This window comes from Pempheris klunzingeri, chromosome 16 (assembly GCF_042242105.1).
Source record: "Pempheris klunzingeri isolate RE-2024b chromosome 16, fPemKlu1.hap1, whole genome shotgun sequence".
In the NCBI taxonomy this organism is placed as follows: Eukaryota; Metazoa; Chordata; class Actinopteri; order Acropomatiformes; family Pempheridae; genus Pempheris; species Pempheris klunzingeri.
The window spans coordinates 22,200,046-22,221,299 of record NC_092027.1 but is presented as its reverse complement, the minus strand read 5'-3'; the positions used below and the strand labels follow the sequence as shown (position 1 = coordinate 22,221,299).

The following is a 21,254-nucleotide window of genomic DNA, read 5'->3' as shown; positions in this document are numbered from 1 at the left end:
GTCAAACATAGTTCCTTATCTAATCCCAGGCATCAAAACCTCAGCGAAAAACAAACTCTATTATACAGCAGTGAGCAGCGAGTGTATCCAGAAAAGAGCTGGACTCATCAACATTAGATCTGTTGTCTCTTTCAGCCCTTTGTCATCCTTTATGTATGAAATATAAAGAAAACAGACACAGCAGAGTTTTGTTTTGATCTGCTTTGAAGCTTGACCTTTTCATTCACCTCTTTTGGAATTCTCTGCATGATTAAATCTCCCAAGAGGTTCAATACAAAAGACTTGCTTGTATTGTAACTTATCAATTTCTCAACTAAAATCCATATTTCAGTCTTGACTTCCACCCGAAATCTCTTCTCCGGTGTCTGGAGCCTGAGGCGGGCCTACAGGGCTCAGGCGCTACAGGACAGCTGCAGCTCCATGTGAGGGAAATTAAAGGAGTTTACACCTTTGCAGCCTCCACATAGCCGGAGAAGAAACAGGTTGAGACTGCAGCGAGAAACACAAGTAAACAAGAATGCATCTGGAGGACAAATGTTGTGCGAGAAAAGCATCTGATTCTGCCTCAGAGGAGCTGTGTGATGTTCAGAGGAGGATCACAGCGGCCCCTGACATCTAAAGACGGCGCCGTTGATTCCCAAGAGTTCCAACAGTGTTCCAGATCAGGAGGCAGATTCTGATGAGGACGTGGGTGGGGTGGGGTGGTGGGGGGGGTGAATGCGTGTGAATACATGTGGTTGCGATGCTGAATTTGGATGCATTTCAGAAAAGCACACCATATGCACTTGTCACTGAGTGGATAATCCCGAGATATGCAGGATCAAGGTTAATCTGTCGTTAAAAATGAAATGGATTCAGAACATATCAAGACACAATATCTCTCGCTCAGCATATTTGTGGTTTTGCCAATGCAGCACATTTTGTCGAAGGGCGAAAGTCATGATGATTTACTTGAGAGTGCAGACATAAAGCCCATATGGATATTTTTCCTCACACAGTATATCCTCTTTCACCTTTCTTTCACAGACCTCCTTTTGCATGATAGAGAGTGGACCTTTGTAAGGATCATCTATCATTACATGGGATTACCATTTCTTTGCATGCTGGGATCTCTTAGGATTACAGGGAGATTACTTCATATTTTTAAAACCCTCCGTGCCAGATCTGCCTTTATCTTTCCCATCCGGTGGTTTTTGGTAAGACGCTGAATCTCTGTCATCCTCAATACCTCTCTGAGAATTCATTTCCACATTCTCAGCACCCGGTGAAAAACTTGTGATTTATGCGCAGCCCTCTTCGTTCCAATGATTTCAGAGAACCCGCAGCTACTTTTTAAAGACCAAATGAATATTATATGTTTCAATTTTTACATTTTTTATAGCGATTAACCAAACAAGCTTTAAAATTCCCTCAAGGCGCACATTCTGTTGCTTGTTGTTCCGCGTCCCCCGAGGCTTTGAAGGAGAAACAGTGGCTGCGCTGTGTAGGAAACAGCGCCTCATTAACTATGCAGCCAGCTATAATGGGTAATTGTGAAGGTTGTGTTCTGATGATGTTGTCATTATAGAAACTAGAAGTTACATGGACGAAGAGGATAAAATGATGAAAATCTTGTCACCAAAAAGGCACATGAACTAAAAACAGATTATACAAAAGTTGAGAGAACATATTGCAGTACGTGCTAATTAAAACAGTAGTTCTAGTTGTTCTGTTGAAACAGGATTTATCGAAGGTTCAGGCTAGAAAACATGGGGATGAGCCAACAACCAACTTATACAGAATCCTAGCTTCAAGGACGATACTTGTGTGGAAGAAGAGCGAGACTGAGAGCTGCAACAGGAAATAAGGGAGGAAGTTTGGCTAAAGGTCTGTGCTCAGGCCCACTCAGTCACACATGCCAATTTGCGGTGAGGATAACAAACAGGTTTTTCAGAACACTACAGCTCCAGTCATAGACACAGACCGTGGCTATCCATTTTCATATATTTTGGCCCAGTGTTAGATAACTCTGGGAAATCAATTTTACCACTGTGAACAAAATACTAGATGCTGGGCTTGTAAGGGACCCTCCGATAGCATTTCTTGGGATGAAACTGGATAAAATTGAAAGGATGAAGATGTATCTCCTACGAATATCACTAACAGCAGCACGAAACACGAAATTACAGTAAAATAGCTTTGATAAACAATATGGATATTTTCCAATATATACTGGACACATTATGGATGTTTACATATTACATACAACCTATGTTTAGTTTTGTTTTAATGTTTTCATGTCAAATTGTTTCAATAGACCTTTATAGACATTTCTAGATCTAAACCCCAAATACACTGTTGCCCATAAAGTTGGAATCAAATGTTTTTTACCTCTTCTCATGAAATGATTGTGACAATGTGATTCATTCTTGATAAATGAAGTGTATATCTTCTCAACTTTATTGATCAAACTGTGTATTCAGGCTTTAACAAAATTGGGGGCATTGAACAATTATTCCAACTTTATGGGCAACAGTGTATAAACAGAAGCTGTATATAAAGTGTAGAACGTTTAAAAGAATGTAATCGTTGGGTGGATTTTTGTGCGTGTGCAGGCACAATGATAGCAAAGCTGGAAACCTTACTGGCTGCACAGTCAGGACTCACTGCACCCAGCTGGTATATTCTAGTTTAAGAGGTGTTGGTTGGTATAGTTCTCTGAGCAGAGTGATGCTAGCTGTGTCCACCTGCTTCCAGGCTTTATGCTAAGCTAGGCTGAACATGCCCCCAGCAGTCGGGGCATGCACGGACAGATCAGCTAATGTAAATCAAGAAATAGTCACACTTGTAAAAATGACAAATTGTTGCCTTTGCATTTCTGTGCATATGTTAGAAATGAGCTGCAAAGCGATGCTCAGCTTTAGAGGCACAATAAGGTGTGTTTGTTGTGTTTTGTGCTAAATGTCCTGACTCCAGCTCCATACTCAATGCACAGAAATTGTGCGTTGATTTTATTTTTTTTTTTCAATCTCCTCATCTTACTATTGGAGAGAAAGCAAATATTTCCCAAAATGGTGAACTGTCTCTCTTCAACGGTATTGGTTGCACGTCGCATTAACCATTTCTGTCCCCCTCTCTCCCCCCTTTAGCATCTCTCTCTCTGTTCCTTGACAGCACGTCATCCCCCACAGATATATCTGGTTTCAGGATTCACTGACCTCTGCAGCTTACAGCCCACCACAGCTGAGAAATGATATGGATGTGACCGGTGAAGTGTGCTCACCGCCAGTGCTACGAAAATGGTGGGGTATTGTCTGAATCGCTTTAGAAAGTTGACTCGCTATTATCCAGCTCCAGAAAAGGTTGGTCACCTTGAGGAAAGGTGAAACGGAAAAGTTGTCGGGCTCTCGCTGGCTAAAACGCTAAGATGGATGGAATTTATGTTTTTTTTCAGCCGTTTATTTTACACCTAATCAGAAGCTTTTGCTTGTCCTCTAACCACTTACAGGAGAGACGAGGAGGCATCTTGACACTTAACTGCCAGTGTGGATGCTACAGTAAATGTTAAATGTCTCTGGATCAATACCGCTGCCCATAGCTCTGCACTGTGCCGGGTCTCTCACACTGCTCTACTCATTAGAGATGTGTCTGACCTATAGGTTTACATCAGTTCACTGCCAGCAAATAGAGATACCTGTAAGCCTGCTTTCAGCACACACACACACACACACATTATTCTGCAGCTCGTCAGATCGGCTCTTTCAGTGCAAAAACAGGATCTACCTAAACAACAATTCAATGAGACAATCTATCACAGTTTAAAGGGCATCGTGTCTTTTTATTTTTATTCATTCATTCATTTATATTTTTATTTATTCATTGATTGATTGATTTATTCATCCATTTATTTATTTATTACGGTCTCATATAACTGACAAACTCATATTACTGACAAAATGGCTTCATTGCTCATCCTTTTTAATAGCCTCAGCCAGTGTCACATAACGGGGAAGAACAGAGAGTAGTAGCGCCATCTGCTGGAGAGACTCCTCATAACAGAAAAAAGGCTGTGGTGAGTGAGTGAAGAAACCGGAGAAAAAATAGAAATAAGGAAGCGTTTACGCCTGAACATACTGTAGCATGCTGCATATGTGACGCTGTACATGAGATGTCACCATCTGTTGCTCATTCAGGAGGAATTCTCTTCTGACAAATAGGAGAAACTACCACAAGTGGTTGGTAGAAGACATGACTTCTCTTTGGAATTTGCAAGCAATTAGAGGCCCCGCTGATGGATTTTCTGATGTAGACCAGACACTAATTGTGCTGCAGACATGGACTTCTTGTCTGAGAGGTTCTCAACTCATCAATAATAGATGAAATTTTTCAATTTAAGCAAATGGATGTCCTCAACTCTGTAAAAGGCTGGAGGTGTGCTGTATGAACAGCGGCACCCAGATGGCAGATAAATAACAGGCAGGTTGTTACGGCGTCTTTTTAAGTATTAGTGCAAGTCAAAGCTGGGAAAATAAGCGTACGTGTGGAGTTTGAATGAAGTGGACGTTAACCTGTCAGAGAGGGTAATGAGAAGATGTTACTGAGATGCATTAAGGGAAGTTAGGGACTCACTTATTTGGTGTTTTGACAAGGGATTAAACATGAGCTGATACTGACCGTTCTTTTTAACCATACTGGCTGAGATAAATGATGGATCCTTGGATTTAAAAAAGAGTTGCAAATATTGCTTTCATTGTGCAGTAGTCGGAGCACTGGGAACACTGAGAGGGACCACCTGGGGCTGGCCAAGATGGCAGATGTCTGGGCAATAAAGGTCTAAATCTTGGCCTATTGAAACAATCGCTCCCAGATTTCACTCTTTAGCATAATTGCAGGTTCACATTTTCAGTTTTAAAACAATTTTCTATTAAATAGATTAGAAATATTCATTGGCAAGACAGAATCCAGCCGAAAGTGAGTTTAGAAAGCCAAAAAACATTTGCAGGTATTGATTTGCAGTCCTTGTCATCCCCCATTACGGTCACTTTGTGCAGCGCCTCAAGTACAGAGTCTAGTCCTCACTGTCTGCTGCTCGTAATGATACACTACACTTGTTTTTGAAAGAATGCACTTGCAATTGTTCGTAGTCGGAGCATCCTTTCAAAGAAAAAGTTCTCCAAATAAACTCCACAAACATGACACTGTGGCAACTTGAACTGTTCCAGATGAAAAAAAACAACAACAACATATCATCAGGATAGAAAGACGTCATTCAAAGCAGCACTGAAAGTCCACTTCTGTTGTATTTGTGCCGCCTTATCTTCTTGTTATTTAGGTGTGAAATCCGGCTCATCAGTGTCATGGGAGATAATGAGACCATGTGAGATCTTATTACCTTCCAGCACAGACAGTTTCATGCAGCAATAATTACTCCCACTGGCGGCTTGCTTATTGATGATGCCTGCCCAAAGTATCACTCTGGGACTAATGGTTTCCCTCCTTCGCAAGGCAAACAATGGAATGAACACCGCTTCAATCAACTCTGAGTGATGGATTTAATGACAAAATCATTTCTCCTCCACTTTATGACTGAGGAGGAGCGACACATGCAGAATAAGATAGGTCTCCGAGGGGATGTGTTTGTGCGAGAGAGGAGCTGTAAACAAGAGCGCTGCTTTTATTTGCTGTGATTTCATTGCATCTGATGATAAGTGAATGTGACCAACCAATTGCTGTTAACTTGCAGCAAATGAAATGCATTACTATGTGTGGGAGCGGGTCCCTCATCAGTTTTTTCAACGACGGAGCGATGTCTTTAGGGTCAGCGAGGAAAAATGAGCTCTATTGATTTCAGGGAGGGAGGAAAAAGGGGGAAAAAAGCAAGTAGAGGGACTCCAACTAGCCTCAGTTGGATCGTGAGTTCAACATGCAGTGACAAATGGACGGCGGAATGAGAAAGAACACCCTGAAATCAAATTGAGTATGGATTGTTGTGGCCTGGATTTATAGCTCCGGGGTATCCCAAACCTGGAAGTCATAAATTGATGCAGTTGAAATGGGGCGTCAGCAGGGGATTGCTGCTATGATTCGTTTACTGCGCGTGTCACCGACCGACAATACAAATGACGAGTCATTGTTGTCCCACAACAGGGCTCGTTAATAGAATATACACAGACAGAAGTTAAAGGCCGTGACAAATCTGCCTCTGTGGACCGAGAAGCTTGGGGAGGCAGCAAACAGCCACATATCTGCACACAGCACAAGCACCAGTCAGGGGCCCTGACAGGGTGACAGAGCTGTATATGGGTCTGCACGGAGAGCACTGTGGGTCTGTATTGGTCTTTTAGGGAAAATTAGGCAACAGACAGCCAGTTGATTTAGGGTGGATCTGAAAAGGTTTGGGTGATTCCATACAGTGTGTGGTGCACAACTGATTAATACAAAACACTGAGTGTTTGTAAAAAGCACATTTGTATCAGTTTTTGTTATTTTCTTGGCTTAGCTAGTTGGTTTTGCTGTCTTAATGGGAAAAATAAGGCATGCTCCTACAGGCCAATTAATCCTAATAAATCTGGCTGGGTATTTAAGATTTAAGATACCAACTTTGTTTTAGACTTTTATCTATTATTTATTTATCTTTATCTTATGTGTATATAAATGTTTCTATTCTTGTTGTTTCACTTTGTGTGTTTTTTTTAGATTTATTTCTATTTTATTTGTTTCACTCTGGAACAGGCACTAAGAAAAATTTCACTGCACATTATAATGTGTATGTGGCAAATAAAGAATCTTGAATCTTGACTGAAATAAACCGAGCACCAAGTAGCATCAAAACTTCTGCTGTCAAACGATACCTGCATTCGATCCTTTTCGTGCACAGATCTGGTGTTTGGTTTTGCTTGCAGCCAATCAGTGCCAGCGTTGCATGCAAAGTGTGACTGGCCCACTACCGCGGCAGCCACAACCTATACAGTCTGAGGTGGTGCATTAAAAAGTACAACTACGCTGCACGTCTGTGGTGTCTGATGGAAATGAATACATAATATCGGAAGGATTATCTCGGGAAAAGCTGGGAGTAACGTGATGAAGAACCTCGAGCGTGGAGATGACACACTGTTGGTATCAGTAACACTTTTTAAACAAAGCCCAGTTCTGCTGACGAATCTTGCCAATGTTTCCAAAGCCTGATGTACCTTATTCCTCTGTCCTGTAGAGCTCCACTGTCCAGAAACTACAGTGTGTTCCATTATCAAGATCAACCTGTGAACTCTAGTTTATTTGGAGTTGATCCCACACACTATCCAGCTGCAGGAAAAATGTGTAATTATCCACCACTGAAAATAGTTCCCTGTTTCAGTAGAACAGTAGCATAGTAAAAACTGTCTTAGGAAATTACTGAGCCTTCTTACAAATGAGATTTAATACTGTATCTGTGTGCTGCTTTTTAAGGTTTAAGGGCTGCGAGCCACAAAACGACCAGGGCGACACGGACTGATGCGTTGTTGGTTTGGGTCTTTTATAGAAAATCACCTGCCAGCCTTCTGTTAATTCACAGCCAGAGCTCTATTTCTGTAGTTTGTGGCCATAAATCCCACTGATTATGATAATATCTTTACTCCATGCTGCAACACACGTACATGAAGCTTAAATGAATCCAATAGCGCAACAAAATCGGATGATTGGACGGTTTCAAAACAAATCCCCACCTTATCCAAACCACTGATAGCTATGGCATGTATAACGGGACACGGTGGAAGCAGAAGCGCTGTAAAATCGAATGGATATGTAAGACTAGCCTAAATACTGGGTGATAATATATGTTATGTATCTTTCATGAGATGACTAGAGTTCCATGCTGTGGGCCTGTGGTGACAGCGGATCTGATGAAGACCATGAGATGTGAATAAAAATGTGGAGGAGGCTAGTGCACCTTCTTAAGATTTATTTTGGTCAAATGATTAATTCCCTGTTCACCTTTGCTTTCAATGGTGATGAAGAGATAACATGATATAACATTTAGAACCTGTCTCACACAGAGGAGGATTGAGTAGACCTGTGGGTCCCTACTGCTCCCCCCAGTCCATTTTACCCCACAGCCCCAGACCAACCAGTATTCCTACACTGAATGCCACTCCGTCATGTGACTAAATACAAAGTTGTTTAAGAATATTCACAAGATTTACATAATAATAACTAAAGGTGTTTAAAGGTACTTTTCTCCCATGTAGAAATCAGTCTAAATCTGTTTTTTTACATAGACTCTTGTCTTTTTATGCTATTGAAATGGAGTAAAAAGTCTTAATCTTAATATATTTTTCTATTTCCAGTTGTTGTAACCATATAACTATAAATGTGTAGGCCAACAATCTCAGATTCTGTTTCAGAGCATTTGGAAGTTACTTCATTGTACATGGTCTTAAATGACAATAACCACTGTAGCTTTATACTAAATACTTTATACTGATTAATATTAAGGGATTTCCTGGATAACTTCTCTATTAAATGATCTTCGTGATATGAACTTGACTTCTGGCTGTTGAAAAATAGCAACAGTAAAAGGACTGAAATGACTAATGTGCTAACTTAATGAGCCACCAGCTCATCAGCTGCCTCTGAATGTCACCGTGGACCGGATGACCATTAGGATGGACATTTTATTTTGAAAAACAAAAATAATATCCGGTTTTGTCCACATTTAAAATGATATGTGTAGTATGTATGTATGTATGTCGAGAAGTATGAAGGTGTTAATCAACTTCAAGAATCTCCTTAGCTACTGGATACAATGGCTGACAGCATAAATATGTGTAACAATGAGTCTGAAAGGGTTAAACCAGGTAGAAACTGGAGAGAAAACAGGAAATTGAAAGACGGTGAACAAAACAATAATGCAAAAGGAACATTTTTATTGTAACGTCATAATTGTTATAATATGTTATAACAATAATGCTATATATATATACACACACACATATATATATGTGTATATATATATATATATACACATATATATATATTTGTATAATTGTATTTATATTTTTACATGGGACACGAGCTACTGAGGAATAATACATACAGTACAGTCAGCAACATAGAAAAATATTAGAGTAGTATTGGCACAGATGAAGTAGTATTTACTGTACTTTACATGTTATACATTCAGCAAAAGAACTGCAGAATGAAATAAATACGTTCCTCACAGTGAAACATTTTTTTTTTACATTCTATTCAAACACATGAAGGACTAGCAGACACACTCCTCACACACACGCGCACACACACGCACACACACACACTACACGTGAACAGGACTGTCAGTAAAGGGCAATCAAATACAAAAAGGTTCAAGTCAGCTAGTTTTGAGGGTTGACAGCACTTGCTAGGATCTATTGGGTTTATGGATCACCACAGAATTCACTTTCAGTTATGAGAGCAGCATAAACACACACACACAGATTTAGTCATAAAAAAAAAAAGGAAAAAACATAAAATACTTTGCTCTACAGAATGGAGTTCTGCGCTGTGTTAATCCAATTCTGATCTAACACCGCACCTTCAAGTAAAACCTTTTACAGGACAGCCATCCATCTCAAGAAACAATTTCAAACCTGCATTTGCCCTTGAAGGGGCCAATCTCAATACCACAAACTCTTTTTCCCTCCATCGATTCCCCCTGACCCCTTTGGGTAAACACAAATGGCTCTAAACACACATGCAGAGGGAAAGCAAACAAGCTCAGGCCTCATCCATATTATGGGGGGTGGGCGTGGAGTGGGTGGGGGATTGAGAAATGATGCATGATGCATGGCAGCTCCTACAGATTGCTTACGCTGCTTTGCTTAGTGGCTTTTTGAGAGCGATCTCTGCGTCCTGAAGGAGCCCATTTGATTAGAGTCGATCACGGTGACACTGCAGCAGCTGCAGAGCAGAGAAGAGCACTTTGCGATGGCATCTTTTGTACTCTTTGAAGACGCTACAATGCTTGAACGGCACGAGACAGACAGTTTGTACGACAAGTGCCGGGACGCGACCTTCAGATCTAAAGAAGCAGTGCATGTAAGAATACATTTTTAAAAAAGAATAGGAAAAAAGTAGCTGTTTGGATTTTTTTTTTTTTTTAAAGCTAGTGGAGGTTGATTCAAGGTTGTTAATAAAGTGCACTTGCCATCAAACCAGTGCAAAGGTTAAATATAGCTCTGTGTATGTACATAACTACATATACAGCGGATGCACAGCCACCGGTGGATATGAGACGTCTGTTGCAACACTACGATAACAGTTCTCTAATGTAAACATCATTTGATGGACAGCACGGGGATGAGGAAACATCCTCAACAGCACACTGGGAAGCGAAACGACATCTCTCGTGTCACGCTTGAATGTGACAGCTAAGGTTGTGGAGAAAGATGTCAGGAAACAAAAAAAAGACATTTCGTTGACTTAGCTGATGAGATGATGAAAACATGGCCTTGTGCATGTATGTGTTCAGCAACACGAGAGTGTGTGTGTGTGTGTGTGTGTGCTACGACGGTGCTTCCCTGCTATCATCATGCATCATATTGAACTAGGTGTGTGTGTGTGTGTGTGTGTGGGAGAATGCTTCCACAGTGTATGGTGCAAAATCATTCCGTTTTTCCAGAAAAACAAAAGCAGCGGCACCCTGATTTTTACGTCATTAAAAGAAATAATGAATTTCAAAGTGCCTTTTAGAGTCCATCCTTGTGGAGATCATTTTAATTTGCAATTTAAAGTGGCTCATTAAAAAAGGGATGGTCATTAGACCATAAGATTGTACTGTATATCATAGATAATGTGTTTCCTTTTCACATTATACGTCCAGTTTATTGGCTGCTAATCGTATCAGTTAGCCTGTTTTGTGCCACCTGTTTTTCCTGTTCTCACTGTGTTTTTGACAGGAGCACAGCAACACTAACTAGGGTGGGCAGGGCTTCATAGATTTAGCCAATCAACCTTAATCAATCAGGGCAAACAATCAATTAAAAAGTGAAGGCTAACACAGCAGGTAGAGCCATTTGGTATCAGACATACCGCAGAGCCCACTCCTCGCTAGTCAGGGCCACTGAGTCAGGCTGAACTGCTGTGCAGTTGAACAAACGTAAAGGTATGACAGAGCAGATATCCACTGAATGGGATTAAAGGCTACATGGGGTAATGATACTTCTGCCTCCATTGTATAAACGCTTGATTTCCGTATGATAGATTTGATGGTGACAGCACACACAAAAGATCACATTTAGATGGACTACTTACACTGTCGACACATACGCAGATAAAAAATAAATAATTTAAACAATATATTCATTTCTGTATAAAGGAACATCTATGTTTTGTACAACAAAATACTTCATGTACAATCCAGGGGATAAATGCTGTGCATCTATTGCCTCGGTTCTAAGGATAGCTTAAGACTATCATCGGTGTAACCCTTAAAGAAGGATTCGATCAACCAGGCTCTGAACCAACTCTAAAGGGAGACGAGTTAAATGCTTTCGACCACAATTAGCATCTGTTAGTGTTCTGGCTGAAAGGTTATTCATAAGGCCAACAAAACATCCACAGTCAATCCAGCGATAGGTGTCAGATGTTTCGTTTTGCATGGCTACACGTCAGACTCAGACGTCTGAGTTAGCAGTTTGAACAGTCACAATACATTGATCTTTTAATAACAGCTGCTAACAAATGGGAAATACAGGCCTTGCATCTTGGATGCCTGGGATTATATACACTGAATATACTGTACAAAGAGAAGGTAAGGACCTTATCCTCCAAAGCGGCTCCATCAGCCACCGACAGCTTCTGGCCTGTAAGCGTGCAGTACTAGCACCTTCATTTGAAGTAGTTGAGTCCTGCCACTAAGAAGAACTTCTCCAGGAAAAGCTCAGAGTCCAAGACAGCGATGTGGGCGGCTCGGCCGATCAGGGTGTTGGCCGTGTTGGGCAGAGCGTGGAACACATTCTGGCGGATCAGCCGGCACTCTTTGGCCTCCACGAGTGGCTGCAGGAGGTTGTTGATCATCTCGGTGTACACGGGCCCTTCAGTGCACAAGAATTAGCAAGGTTACAGTGAGTCACATGACGTACGTGATGCACCTTTTCTATTCAAATCCCAGCCAAGAAATACCGGCGTCCTGCACACAACCCCCTAGTTTTTATGCTAAAATAAGCTGTCCACCTGCTGGCTATAGGTTCACATTTACCATATAGACATGCAGGAGCCTTCTCATCTAACTGTCGACAGCCACAGCGTCGCACTACTTAAAGGCTGTGATGAGCGCAGTCACATGTCCCTACTTGGCTACAGTTCTTTACATTTGGAGGAAAGATCCTGTCACGATTAAACATTTTTTTTACTCAACAACTACAAAAATGTGATCAATGGACACATGGTGTATGTTTTCATCTCTCAACCCAAGGAATGCCGAATGCAGCTAAAGGGATAGCATCATTTGTATAGGTTTCACTGTTGAGTATTAGTGTCATACGATGTAACTTGGTGAGAGCAATATTTTGTGGAAAGTGTTTCAGTAACAGACACTGTTCCTGTTACAAAGTTGTAGCAACACAAATGTATGAACCTTGGAACTTAATAGAATCTTTTTTGCTAGCGACTAATAATCTACTGGTCATACCAGACCGCATAGAGCTGTAGCAGCGAAGCCAATGCATGCAGTAAATTGAGCCATGGTGCCTTTTATTTCTTTTTATTGTAAATTAAAAATACATTTGTCGGAGGAAGAATGTGTTACTTCCTCTTTCAGAATTTAGACAGCGTCACTTTAAATAATCCCAATATGTCATGCTTACAGATACACTGCTTTAGTGTTGTCGATAAAAAACGATTGCAAAGAAAAGAGAAGAGAGGCCGATACAGCATTAATACATGCACTTCTGACCTGTGGTTCTGTCTTTAAGAGCAGTTTTGCACATCTCTATTCTGGCAGAGTGGAAAGGAACATAGCGGTCCTGTGGAGACGCCACTAACACCACGTTCTTAAAGAACTGGAGCCCTGAAAGGACAGAAAACAAAAGAGTAAATGAGACTGCAGGGTATATGTGTGTGTGAGAGAGAGAGAGAGAGAGAGAAAGAGAGAGAGGTGGCGAGCGGGAAAGGCAGAGGAAAGAAGTGAATTGGTTGTAAAAACGCAAAGTACAATCACAAAGTGCAATGACAGGCTTGATACGATAAAACAGGGTTTTTTCTCAAGTCTCCTGTCAGTGTGCTTTTAAGAGAGTGCTCTGGTGGGTTTCCAATGACAGGGTTTGGATCATTTTGTCAGCTTGCCACGGTGCTGGAGGGGTAAAAAAGTGTTTTCAGGCTTATCTTCTTCAAGCCTGTGTGACAAACGACTGCTTTGTTCCACTCACACAGTGGGGAGGCCTCTCACGGGCCTCGCAGCTCGCTGGCAGGGGTTTGAGTGTTAGCGAGCTGACACACAGAGAAATTTGATAAAAAAGACAAGATGACAACAGTTTCATGAATATTTGAATAGACTGTCTTTCAAATAATAGTCTGTAAAGTGAGGCAGTCAATATAGTGTCTCTTTTTCACATTCGTCCGCTTTCAGACGGTTACCTGGTTTCTGACTCAGGAGATACAGGAATGTTTTCCGTGGATCGACGTGGTCTCTGAAGGTAAGCTGCAGCAAGGATCCTGATTTCTTCAGCTTCTGCATTAACCACAGACCTGAGCAACACACACACACACACCCACACACAATCAGGACCCCTACTTTTTGAAACCCCAGCACAGAAGCACAGCAGTGAGGATGGTATTCTTAGATAAAAGACTGGATGCTGCTGAGCAACAAAAAAAAAACATCCAAATGCGGCACAGCACTGTTAATACAGCACATCTGCAGTATGCGTTTTTCCCCACAGCTGAGAGGTGGCCTCACCTGTGCTGACCAGCGTGCTGTTGTTGTACAGAGTTCCCAAGTGTGGGCCTGACAGCGAGAGGAAAGTGTGCAGTTTGGGCAAATAGCAGCGGAAGCGAGGCCTCGTCAGCACCGAGCGGATGATGATGTTCCCCAGAGAGTGGCCGATGAAGCTGTTGGCCGGAGACAAACAACTTTGAGGGAGATAAACTTGCAGCTTGAGTGGGTGGCTGGAAAAACAGTGCCTCCAACGCTGCTGACCTATGGTACGACACTGTTCCGCATCTTATTATAGAGTCCTCTGTAAGTAGGAACTACTTCCAATGAGGACTATTTGGAGCTTTTAGCTACAACACTGGTGATTACAGAAAAGTCATTAACTTGTTAAATGTTTAAACATTCTCAAAGCCAATGACAACTTAATGATGCTAACATTGAGAATGTACCATACAAATTAATAGCGTCTTCCCAGCAGAGGGATATATTAGATTCATGAAGCTACGTCTGTCACTTAGTTTAATTACTGTACTGTTACAGCGCTACCCAAAATCCCTCATCGCCATGTCTGCTCCTTCTCATCTGTCTCCTACCAAACTAAATATAGAAGTAATGTGGAAAGAACCAGATGCTATTATGGCAGTCCATTGCTTTTGTCTTTGATACGTGCTCTCTGGAGAATACGCCGCAATAAGGAAAGTTAACAAACTTGGGTAGAAACTCTTCCGAAGAAATGAATTGGCACATTGAGGGCAATTAAGCAGAAAGATGAATAGCTTAATTTGATTGGAACTGGGCAACACACTGCTGCATAAAGGGGTACAGTCTATCAAGTGAAAGTCAGCAACTTATTGGCACTGTATGATAGGAGCTTTTCATCCATTTTGTGCCTCTTATCCCTTTGGTGTTTGTACAGTCTATATATTATGATGAAACAGCGATTCTTATAAGTTAAGGCCCTCGTGCGAGTCCAAGGATCAATGCGCAGTCTCTGCTGCCATCTACTGACCAAAGAAACTCAAACAATCACACAGAAGGGCAGCTGTCAGTGCAGTGTATGTTGCACAGTGCTAAATGTGAGCGGCTGACCTTATCCTGCCGATGGTGAGATTGTACAGCTGGATGTGCTGAATGATCTCGTCCAGCAACCTGTCCGTCATGGTGTCGAAATCTGCAAACGTGTCAGTCTGCAGGCAAAGAAAAGCACAGACGTCAGCGCTCTACAAATGTGCCTTGAAGCATTCTCAGAAAATGTGACTGCGCGTGTTATCAGGTTGATCCCATCGTCAGATGTACCTGGTTCCTTTCAGACATGAGGAAGTCCAGCCTGGATCCTGGCAGTCCTAACTCGATAAAGGTCTTCACCAGCCGGAGGTCTGCGCTGTTTCCTGGAAGCAGAGAGGAAATTATACACACAGTTTCTGGCTCAGCTCTTATGAAGAGTGCCCATTAATCATTTAAGAGACACCTGGAATCTGTTTTAAAGAATTAGTATTCACAGGAAACAGTGCACAGTGATATTCTAAGTTTGTAAGACATACTGTGCTTTTACAGTGCTAATACGACAGTAAAATCTTAAAAAGTAAAAGTATTCTATGGATGTGTCAGCCAGAACATTCAGCTGCATGCAGCCTCACCATCAAGCCCGTGGACACACACCACGAGGTGTATGCCGTCATCAAACTCCTCGTCGTCCTCCTCTGGAGGGAAATAGGGCAGATCTGATGCCAGCACAGGAAGGTCGCTGTACAAGCTGGCCTGGAAGCTCAACTCTTTGAACAGCTCCTCTTTGGCTTTGTAGAAACTGGAGAAAAAGGAAATGACATTTGGAAAAAAAAAAACACCAAGAGATTATGTTCTGTATGTGAGCAATAAATTGAAAAAAGAACTTTGCAGTAATGTGCAAAGACAAGCAAATGCTGATCTAAGATTTTACTTTGCAAAAAAAGTTTGGATCTCAACTCTTAGAGGTGAATCAGTCCAAAATATAAAGGATAACCCGCCCTGCATTTTTGTTTTTGATTAATTTCATTCCACATTGCCCCTTTCCAAAGCTTAGAAACAAAAGTCCCACAGACTCCCAGTAGCTTCTCGGAGTTTTATCACCCTGTCATCCCGCCAAGTTACAGAGTCAAAACAAATCCGATTCCAGTTCCTGTACTTGGAGCTAATCATGATGGATTTGTCTGCGCTCTTTGATGTGGTTTAATACACTCAGGAGGCATTTCACCTCATCTTGACGCTTCCAATTTGCCCTCCCTTCATTTTGTAATTCTACGCTTTCCAAGAGTGAGTAACTGCCAGCTCCTGCACCCCATGACACCAGGCGTCTCCGAATACTCATAAAACCTTGTGTTTTGGCCTTGTTTGCTGTAGCTGGTGCGGATTATAATCTCACTCCCAGACTCTCACTAGTTTTCCTTGGAAGAGGGACGCTATTTTCTAAAACATTTATTTGCTGAAACCTGAATGAGGCAGGCAAAGTGAAGCAGAAAATGCAACACGTTTCCAGCACAATCTTCCCTTCACTAACACTAAGTTTAGCTAAAACATTAACTCACTTTAGCATTCGTTCGTTGGTCTCGTCATCCATGTTCAAGGGATTGAGCGAAGACGAGGAGATGATACCGAAGGAACCCAGGGGCTGATGGGTGATAGGTGAGGTAGCCTGGCGGGCGGACATCCCACTGATGGATGGAGAGTCTCTCAGAACAGAAGAAAATGGCAGGCAGGTCGGGGCACAGGACACTGACATGTTCACCACCTCCACCATCTTCTTGTTCACGAAGGCCAGCCCAGAGTTGGGGATCTTGGAGGACTTCCCCTGGCAATCTAAAGGCTCCTTCTCGCTATCTGAAATCCCATTGAGGTCAGCGGTTGAGGCGACATCATTGGCTATCAGCCCCGTGAGGTCACTGGGCCTCTGTGTGTTGGTGGTGCTGTTGGGGAGGTCACCGGAGTGGTGAAGCCCTGAAGGCTGTAGAAGAATTCGGGAGGGATCCAGACACTTATGGTCCTCAACACTGAGCTGTTGGCTCTGATGGAAACTTTGGCATTCATCTCCACTGTTAATCCTCTCCTGATCTGCTTCATTTTTATGCACACATGGTTTGTTTCCACAGCTGCAGGGCGCTGCTTCGGTTTCAACGAGATGCACATCGTCCACCGAGGCACTTTCTCCGCTCATGTGTGTTTGATGGTTCATTTTCTCCCCATGGCTGCCAATAACAGTGCTTCCCTTCACATGAGGGCTTTCTACAGGCTCTTGTAAAAGCAAGACTTCAGACACACCACTTAACGCTGACTTGGCTCTGTATGTCTCTGACAGGTACTGTGGAGAGTTTGACTTTTCAGAGCTAATATTCTCAAGGTTTGTCACTGAACTTGGGTCTAATAGAGATGATTCAGATTGCTCAGTGTCCAGGTTGCTGTTCAAAGAAGAGTTGATGTTAAATGAGTCCTTGGTGTCTGTTTCCTGGTTGAGCAGCACATGGTCCTCCTCTGTGTCTTCAGGGCTACTTATCTGTGGTGCAGACACTGACTTGGTCAGTTTGCTGAGCTGCCTCTGCTGTTGGTCCTCCTCATAGGGCAGGGAGCTAATAGAGGTTAGCGAGGCCTGTATGCCTCCGCTTGGAAGGCTGCCATTGCTCTCCATCTGCAGGCCCTCCAGAGAGCTGCGGTGAACTGGGTGGCGGCACACTATTTGCTGCGGGATCTCCCGTTCGCTGGAGAAGTCTAGAGGAGGTCGGCTATGCAGCGCGGCCTCCAGGGGCCAGGCCACCGAGCTGGGCTCGCTCTCAATTCCTGAGTCGGAAATAACTGAAGACGAGCGCTTCATGATCTTGGAGCCGGCCAGGCCTCCACGGTGAGTCATCTCTTTTCTGAGATCGCCAGGAAAGGGAGGTATGACTGGATGCCCATGGGCAGTGGGTAGGTTGATGACAGGAACATCCTCGCTCTCATCATCCATGGAGTGATTTAATGGCATGGCGACATCAGACTCCTCATCGTTGTTTTCGCTCTCTCTGGCATTGCTGTCGCTTGCGGTATCACTAAGTTGGACCATATTTTCTGTTCCATGATGAGCTGGAGACTCATCACTGCTGTTATTAGAGTCAATGAGGGGACTGTGGTTTGAGCACAGAACCAGAACCGCTTCTCCTCTGTACGGATCCACATCACAAGGCTTAACTTCGATGAATCTCAGGCCTGGATTACAGCTCTCCTCAGCCTGGCCTTGTTTTTCCTCTGGTCCCTTTGAGTTTTCTGCCTCTGCTAGAGAGGGTTCAGCACTGTCCTCGGTAAGAATGAGGTTTTGCGTACCTATGGTGCTGCTGCTGGTCTTACTCTGCTCCGCTATGAGTGAGACGTATGTGGGCAGGTCCATGCATTCGTCACTGTCCAAGGGATCCTGGGGTATTGCTGGTGATCGGGCTCCCTGGCCTCTTTCAAAAATCCCATTGGCAGGAGAGATGGCACAATTTGAGCTGCTCTGCCCGTCAGTTGTTGGCACATGTGATACCCACTCTGGAAAGACAAGGAAATTGTAGTTGCACTGAACCATATACCTTGGAAAGTAAATCAAAGCTTAGAAGCTGTGAATAAGACTAGAAGAAGTCACTTTTTGTATTACCTGTTTGAGGAGACTCCACATATCTGTCCTCAAAGATGATGGGCAGGCTGTTCCAGTCTCCATCGATGTCCAGGCACTCAACAGGTAAAGGAGGCATCTTGGTCAGGTAGTCTGAGCTCCGCACTTCTGCAGCTATCTGGCCGTGTCTGTTGATTCTGAATCAGCAGAATAATATCACAAATACTGCACTTCTCTCCATTCACAGAAGAGAATTCTTCTTTCTCCGAGCAGGCTGACACTTACAGTTCCTCTTGAAAAGTCAGAGATGTCTCTTTGGGGTGCTCCGTGAAGAAGTACGCCTCTGAGAACCTCCTGACCTGGTGTTTCCACAAACAGAAAAAAAACATTTTTCACCTCGGCTGAGCCTCAGTCTCAGTCTTTGATGGCATTACGGCATAAGATGATGAAAACCGTCGGTCGCATTGACTTCAAACATTCAAGGCTTGCACACAAAGAGAGATTCAAATCACAACTTCCACTCTGTGACACACGCTTGCTCCAAAAGCTCTCTCCTTCTGCAGCTCCAATAAAAAAGGCATCATCCTTGAAAGCCAGCCACTGTGACAGGCAAATCACCAGGAACACTATTTCTGGTGTATTTTCACCCCACAATAATTACAGAATGAGTGTTAATTGAAATCCTAACTCCAGTGAGGGGTGTAGGCATGACAGTATCCCCTCAGGGCAATTTAATACCAAAGCAAATATGTTCATTATTTTCCGACAACTTAGACGAAACAGTGCCACACGAGAGAATCTTGAGAGCTACTCCACTGTGAAGCACGCATTCGTATCCAACAGCCCAGTGATTACATAGAAATTGCATTGGAAATTACATTAGCTTGCTCTGCTGGGTTTAAGCTGCCGATCGTATCATTTCGGTTAACTCCCCGCACAGATCACTCTGAGCCTCCAGAGTTTGGTCATTTTAACTCCTGACCTTTGACTCCCAATTCATAGGATGATATTTTTACTCATATGTGCCCAGAGAGATCATTTCAGTGCGGTGCGAGAGAAGCGTATTCGATAAAGCTGGTCACAGAATGCCTCAAGGAGCTGCTTAAAGACCGAAAATGTCAATGGTTATGAAACCACCCTTTGTTCTGTAGTATTTTTGTATTTTGGTGTGGGCGCTGAGGACGGAAATGGATAAATTTAAACATATCAGCACAAACCCTCCTCATTGCGCTCTAATATGGAGACAATCTGGGCCGCAGCTCAGAGAGCACACAGTCAATGCTGATGCTGTGGGAGCATGCCGTTGACGGAGCGTGACCCTCACCCTGAGCGTGTGGTGCTCCTGGGCCAGGTAGGAGAGGATGTGGGGGTTGAGCACGGCGGCGTCCAGGAAGCTGCTCCACAGAGCGGCCAGCTGGGAGCAGAGCTTGCTCACATCCCTGCTGATCTGCTCCGCTACTCTCTCGTGGCCTTCCTGGAGCTGACGGGGGCAGGGAGGGGTCAGAAAACCAAGTTATTCCGATAATATCAAAGTGAAATTGTGTTTGTCTAACGTATTTAGCCCTCTGTACTGACTACGTAGTGTCTGCAGTGTGCCTCTCTTGCATTTATTCTACCTTTACTTTTTTTAATCCATTGTACGGCGTCCTTGAGTGCAGAGAAAGGCACCTTTAAATAGAATTTATTATTATTATTACATCTTTGGATCATTGTAGAAAACTCATCAATCAATCAAGCAATGCTGTTCTGTGTGTAATAACAGCTGGGCCATCATACCGATCAACACATCCATTTCACAACATGTTTAAGAGATTTGTTTTAACACTTGAAAGTCATAATTGAATGTCTTATTGATCTCCTTCATGTCTTAACAGACTAATTGTTTTAAGATTTTCAGTCACCAAAATCCATCCCCTTAAACAAATGGCTCTTTAACGATGCCTCTAAACTCTAAAACAGGAGATAAGAAAGAAAGAAATAGTTTATTTTTGCAGCATTCACTTTCTCAATTAATCCAAATTCCTCTTGTGATGTTTTGCATGTCAACAAAAAAAAAATCACATGACATCTAGATTAAGCCTTCAAATGTTTCATTGTCTCTGCATAGAATTAATTTAGAATAAAGAATAAAACCCTGCACCGACTCACAATTTTTTTAAATACAATTAATAAATGTTCTACATACATGATACAAGTAGGTCAAAAACAATTTCTTTCCTCAACAACTAAACAACATCAAAATAAAATAGCGCCAGTGCTAATAACATGAAAGCAGCAACAAAATTATAGACATGACCTAGAAAAATGTTAGTGTCCATCACAAGGGAGCAGAGACATACCTGTAGCTCTATTGTGAGCTGATTTAGAGTTTCTTCTACAGGCAGCACGTCTGTGGAGACATAAGTCATTTGTGGAGCTTAGTGCAAATGATGTGATTACACTCGGTGTGTAATCAGTATAGTCATAAGACAAATGTAATGACAGAAAGACATTTAACTGATTTTAGAAACTTTTTCAATTCTAATTAGGAGGCGAAAACACAACAAATCCACGGAAAATTGTAAAATTATCGAATCCAATAATCTTTGGACCTGAAGACGAAAACCATAAGAGGGTGATTAAGGACAAAGCTAAATGAAATTTATTGTTAAGGCCATAAAATCTCACCTATTAACCAGTGGAGGGAAAGTGAGTCAGTACATGTACACAAGTACGGTACAATTTAAAGGTACTTGTGCTTAATTTGAGTATTTCAGTTTTCTGGAATGTAACATTTGTAACTAATTTGCAATACTC

At 42.5% G+C, this 21,254-nt stretch overlaps 1 protein-coding gene across 1 annotated transcript in view; it reads right to left on the bottom strand.

Annotated features, from left to right (window-relative positions):
• Nucleotides 1-11,823: 11,823 nt before the first annotated feature.
• fam135b (family with sequence similarity 135 member B) overlaps nucleotides 11,824-21,254 on the bottom strand; it is a 29,128-nt gene continuing 19,697 nt past the window's right edge. Inside the window, exons 8-19 of the mRNA XM_070846488.1 lie at nucleotides 20,798-20,847; nucleotides 19,783-19,938; nucleotides 18,744-18,817; nucleotides 18,501-18,655; nucleotides 16,429-18,394; nucleotides 15,505-15,671; nucleotides 15,164-15,255; nucleotides 14,957-15,054; nucleotides 13,892-14,043; nucleotides 13,570-13,680; nucleotides 12,890-13,003; nucleotides 11,824-12,029 (exon numbers count right to left, since the gene is read on the bottom strand). Coding sequence (XP_070702589.1) covers nucleotides 11,824-12,029; nucleotides 12,890-13,003; nucleotides 13,570-13,680; nucleotides 13,892-14,043; nucleotides 14,957-15,054; nucleotides 15,164-15,255; nucleotides 15,505-15,671; nucleotides 16,429-18,394; nucleotides 18,501-18,655; nucleotides 18,744-18,817; nucleotides 19,783-19,938; nucleotides 20,798-20,847 — 3,341 coding nt within the window. The remainder of the gene's footprint in view (nucleotides 12,030-12,889; nucleotides 13,004-13,569; nucleotides 13,681-13,891; nucleotides 14,044-14,956; nucleotides 15,055-15,163; nucleotides 15,256-15,504; nucleotides 15,672-16,428; nucleotides 18,395-18,500; nucleotides 18,656-18,743; nucleotides 18,818-19,782; nucleotides 19,939-20,797; nucleotides 20,848-21,254) is intronic.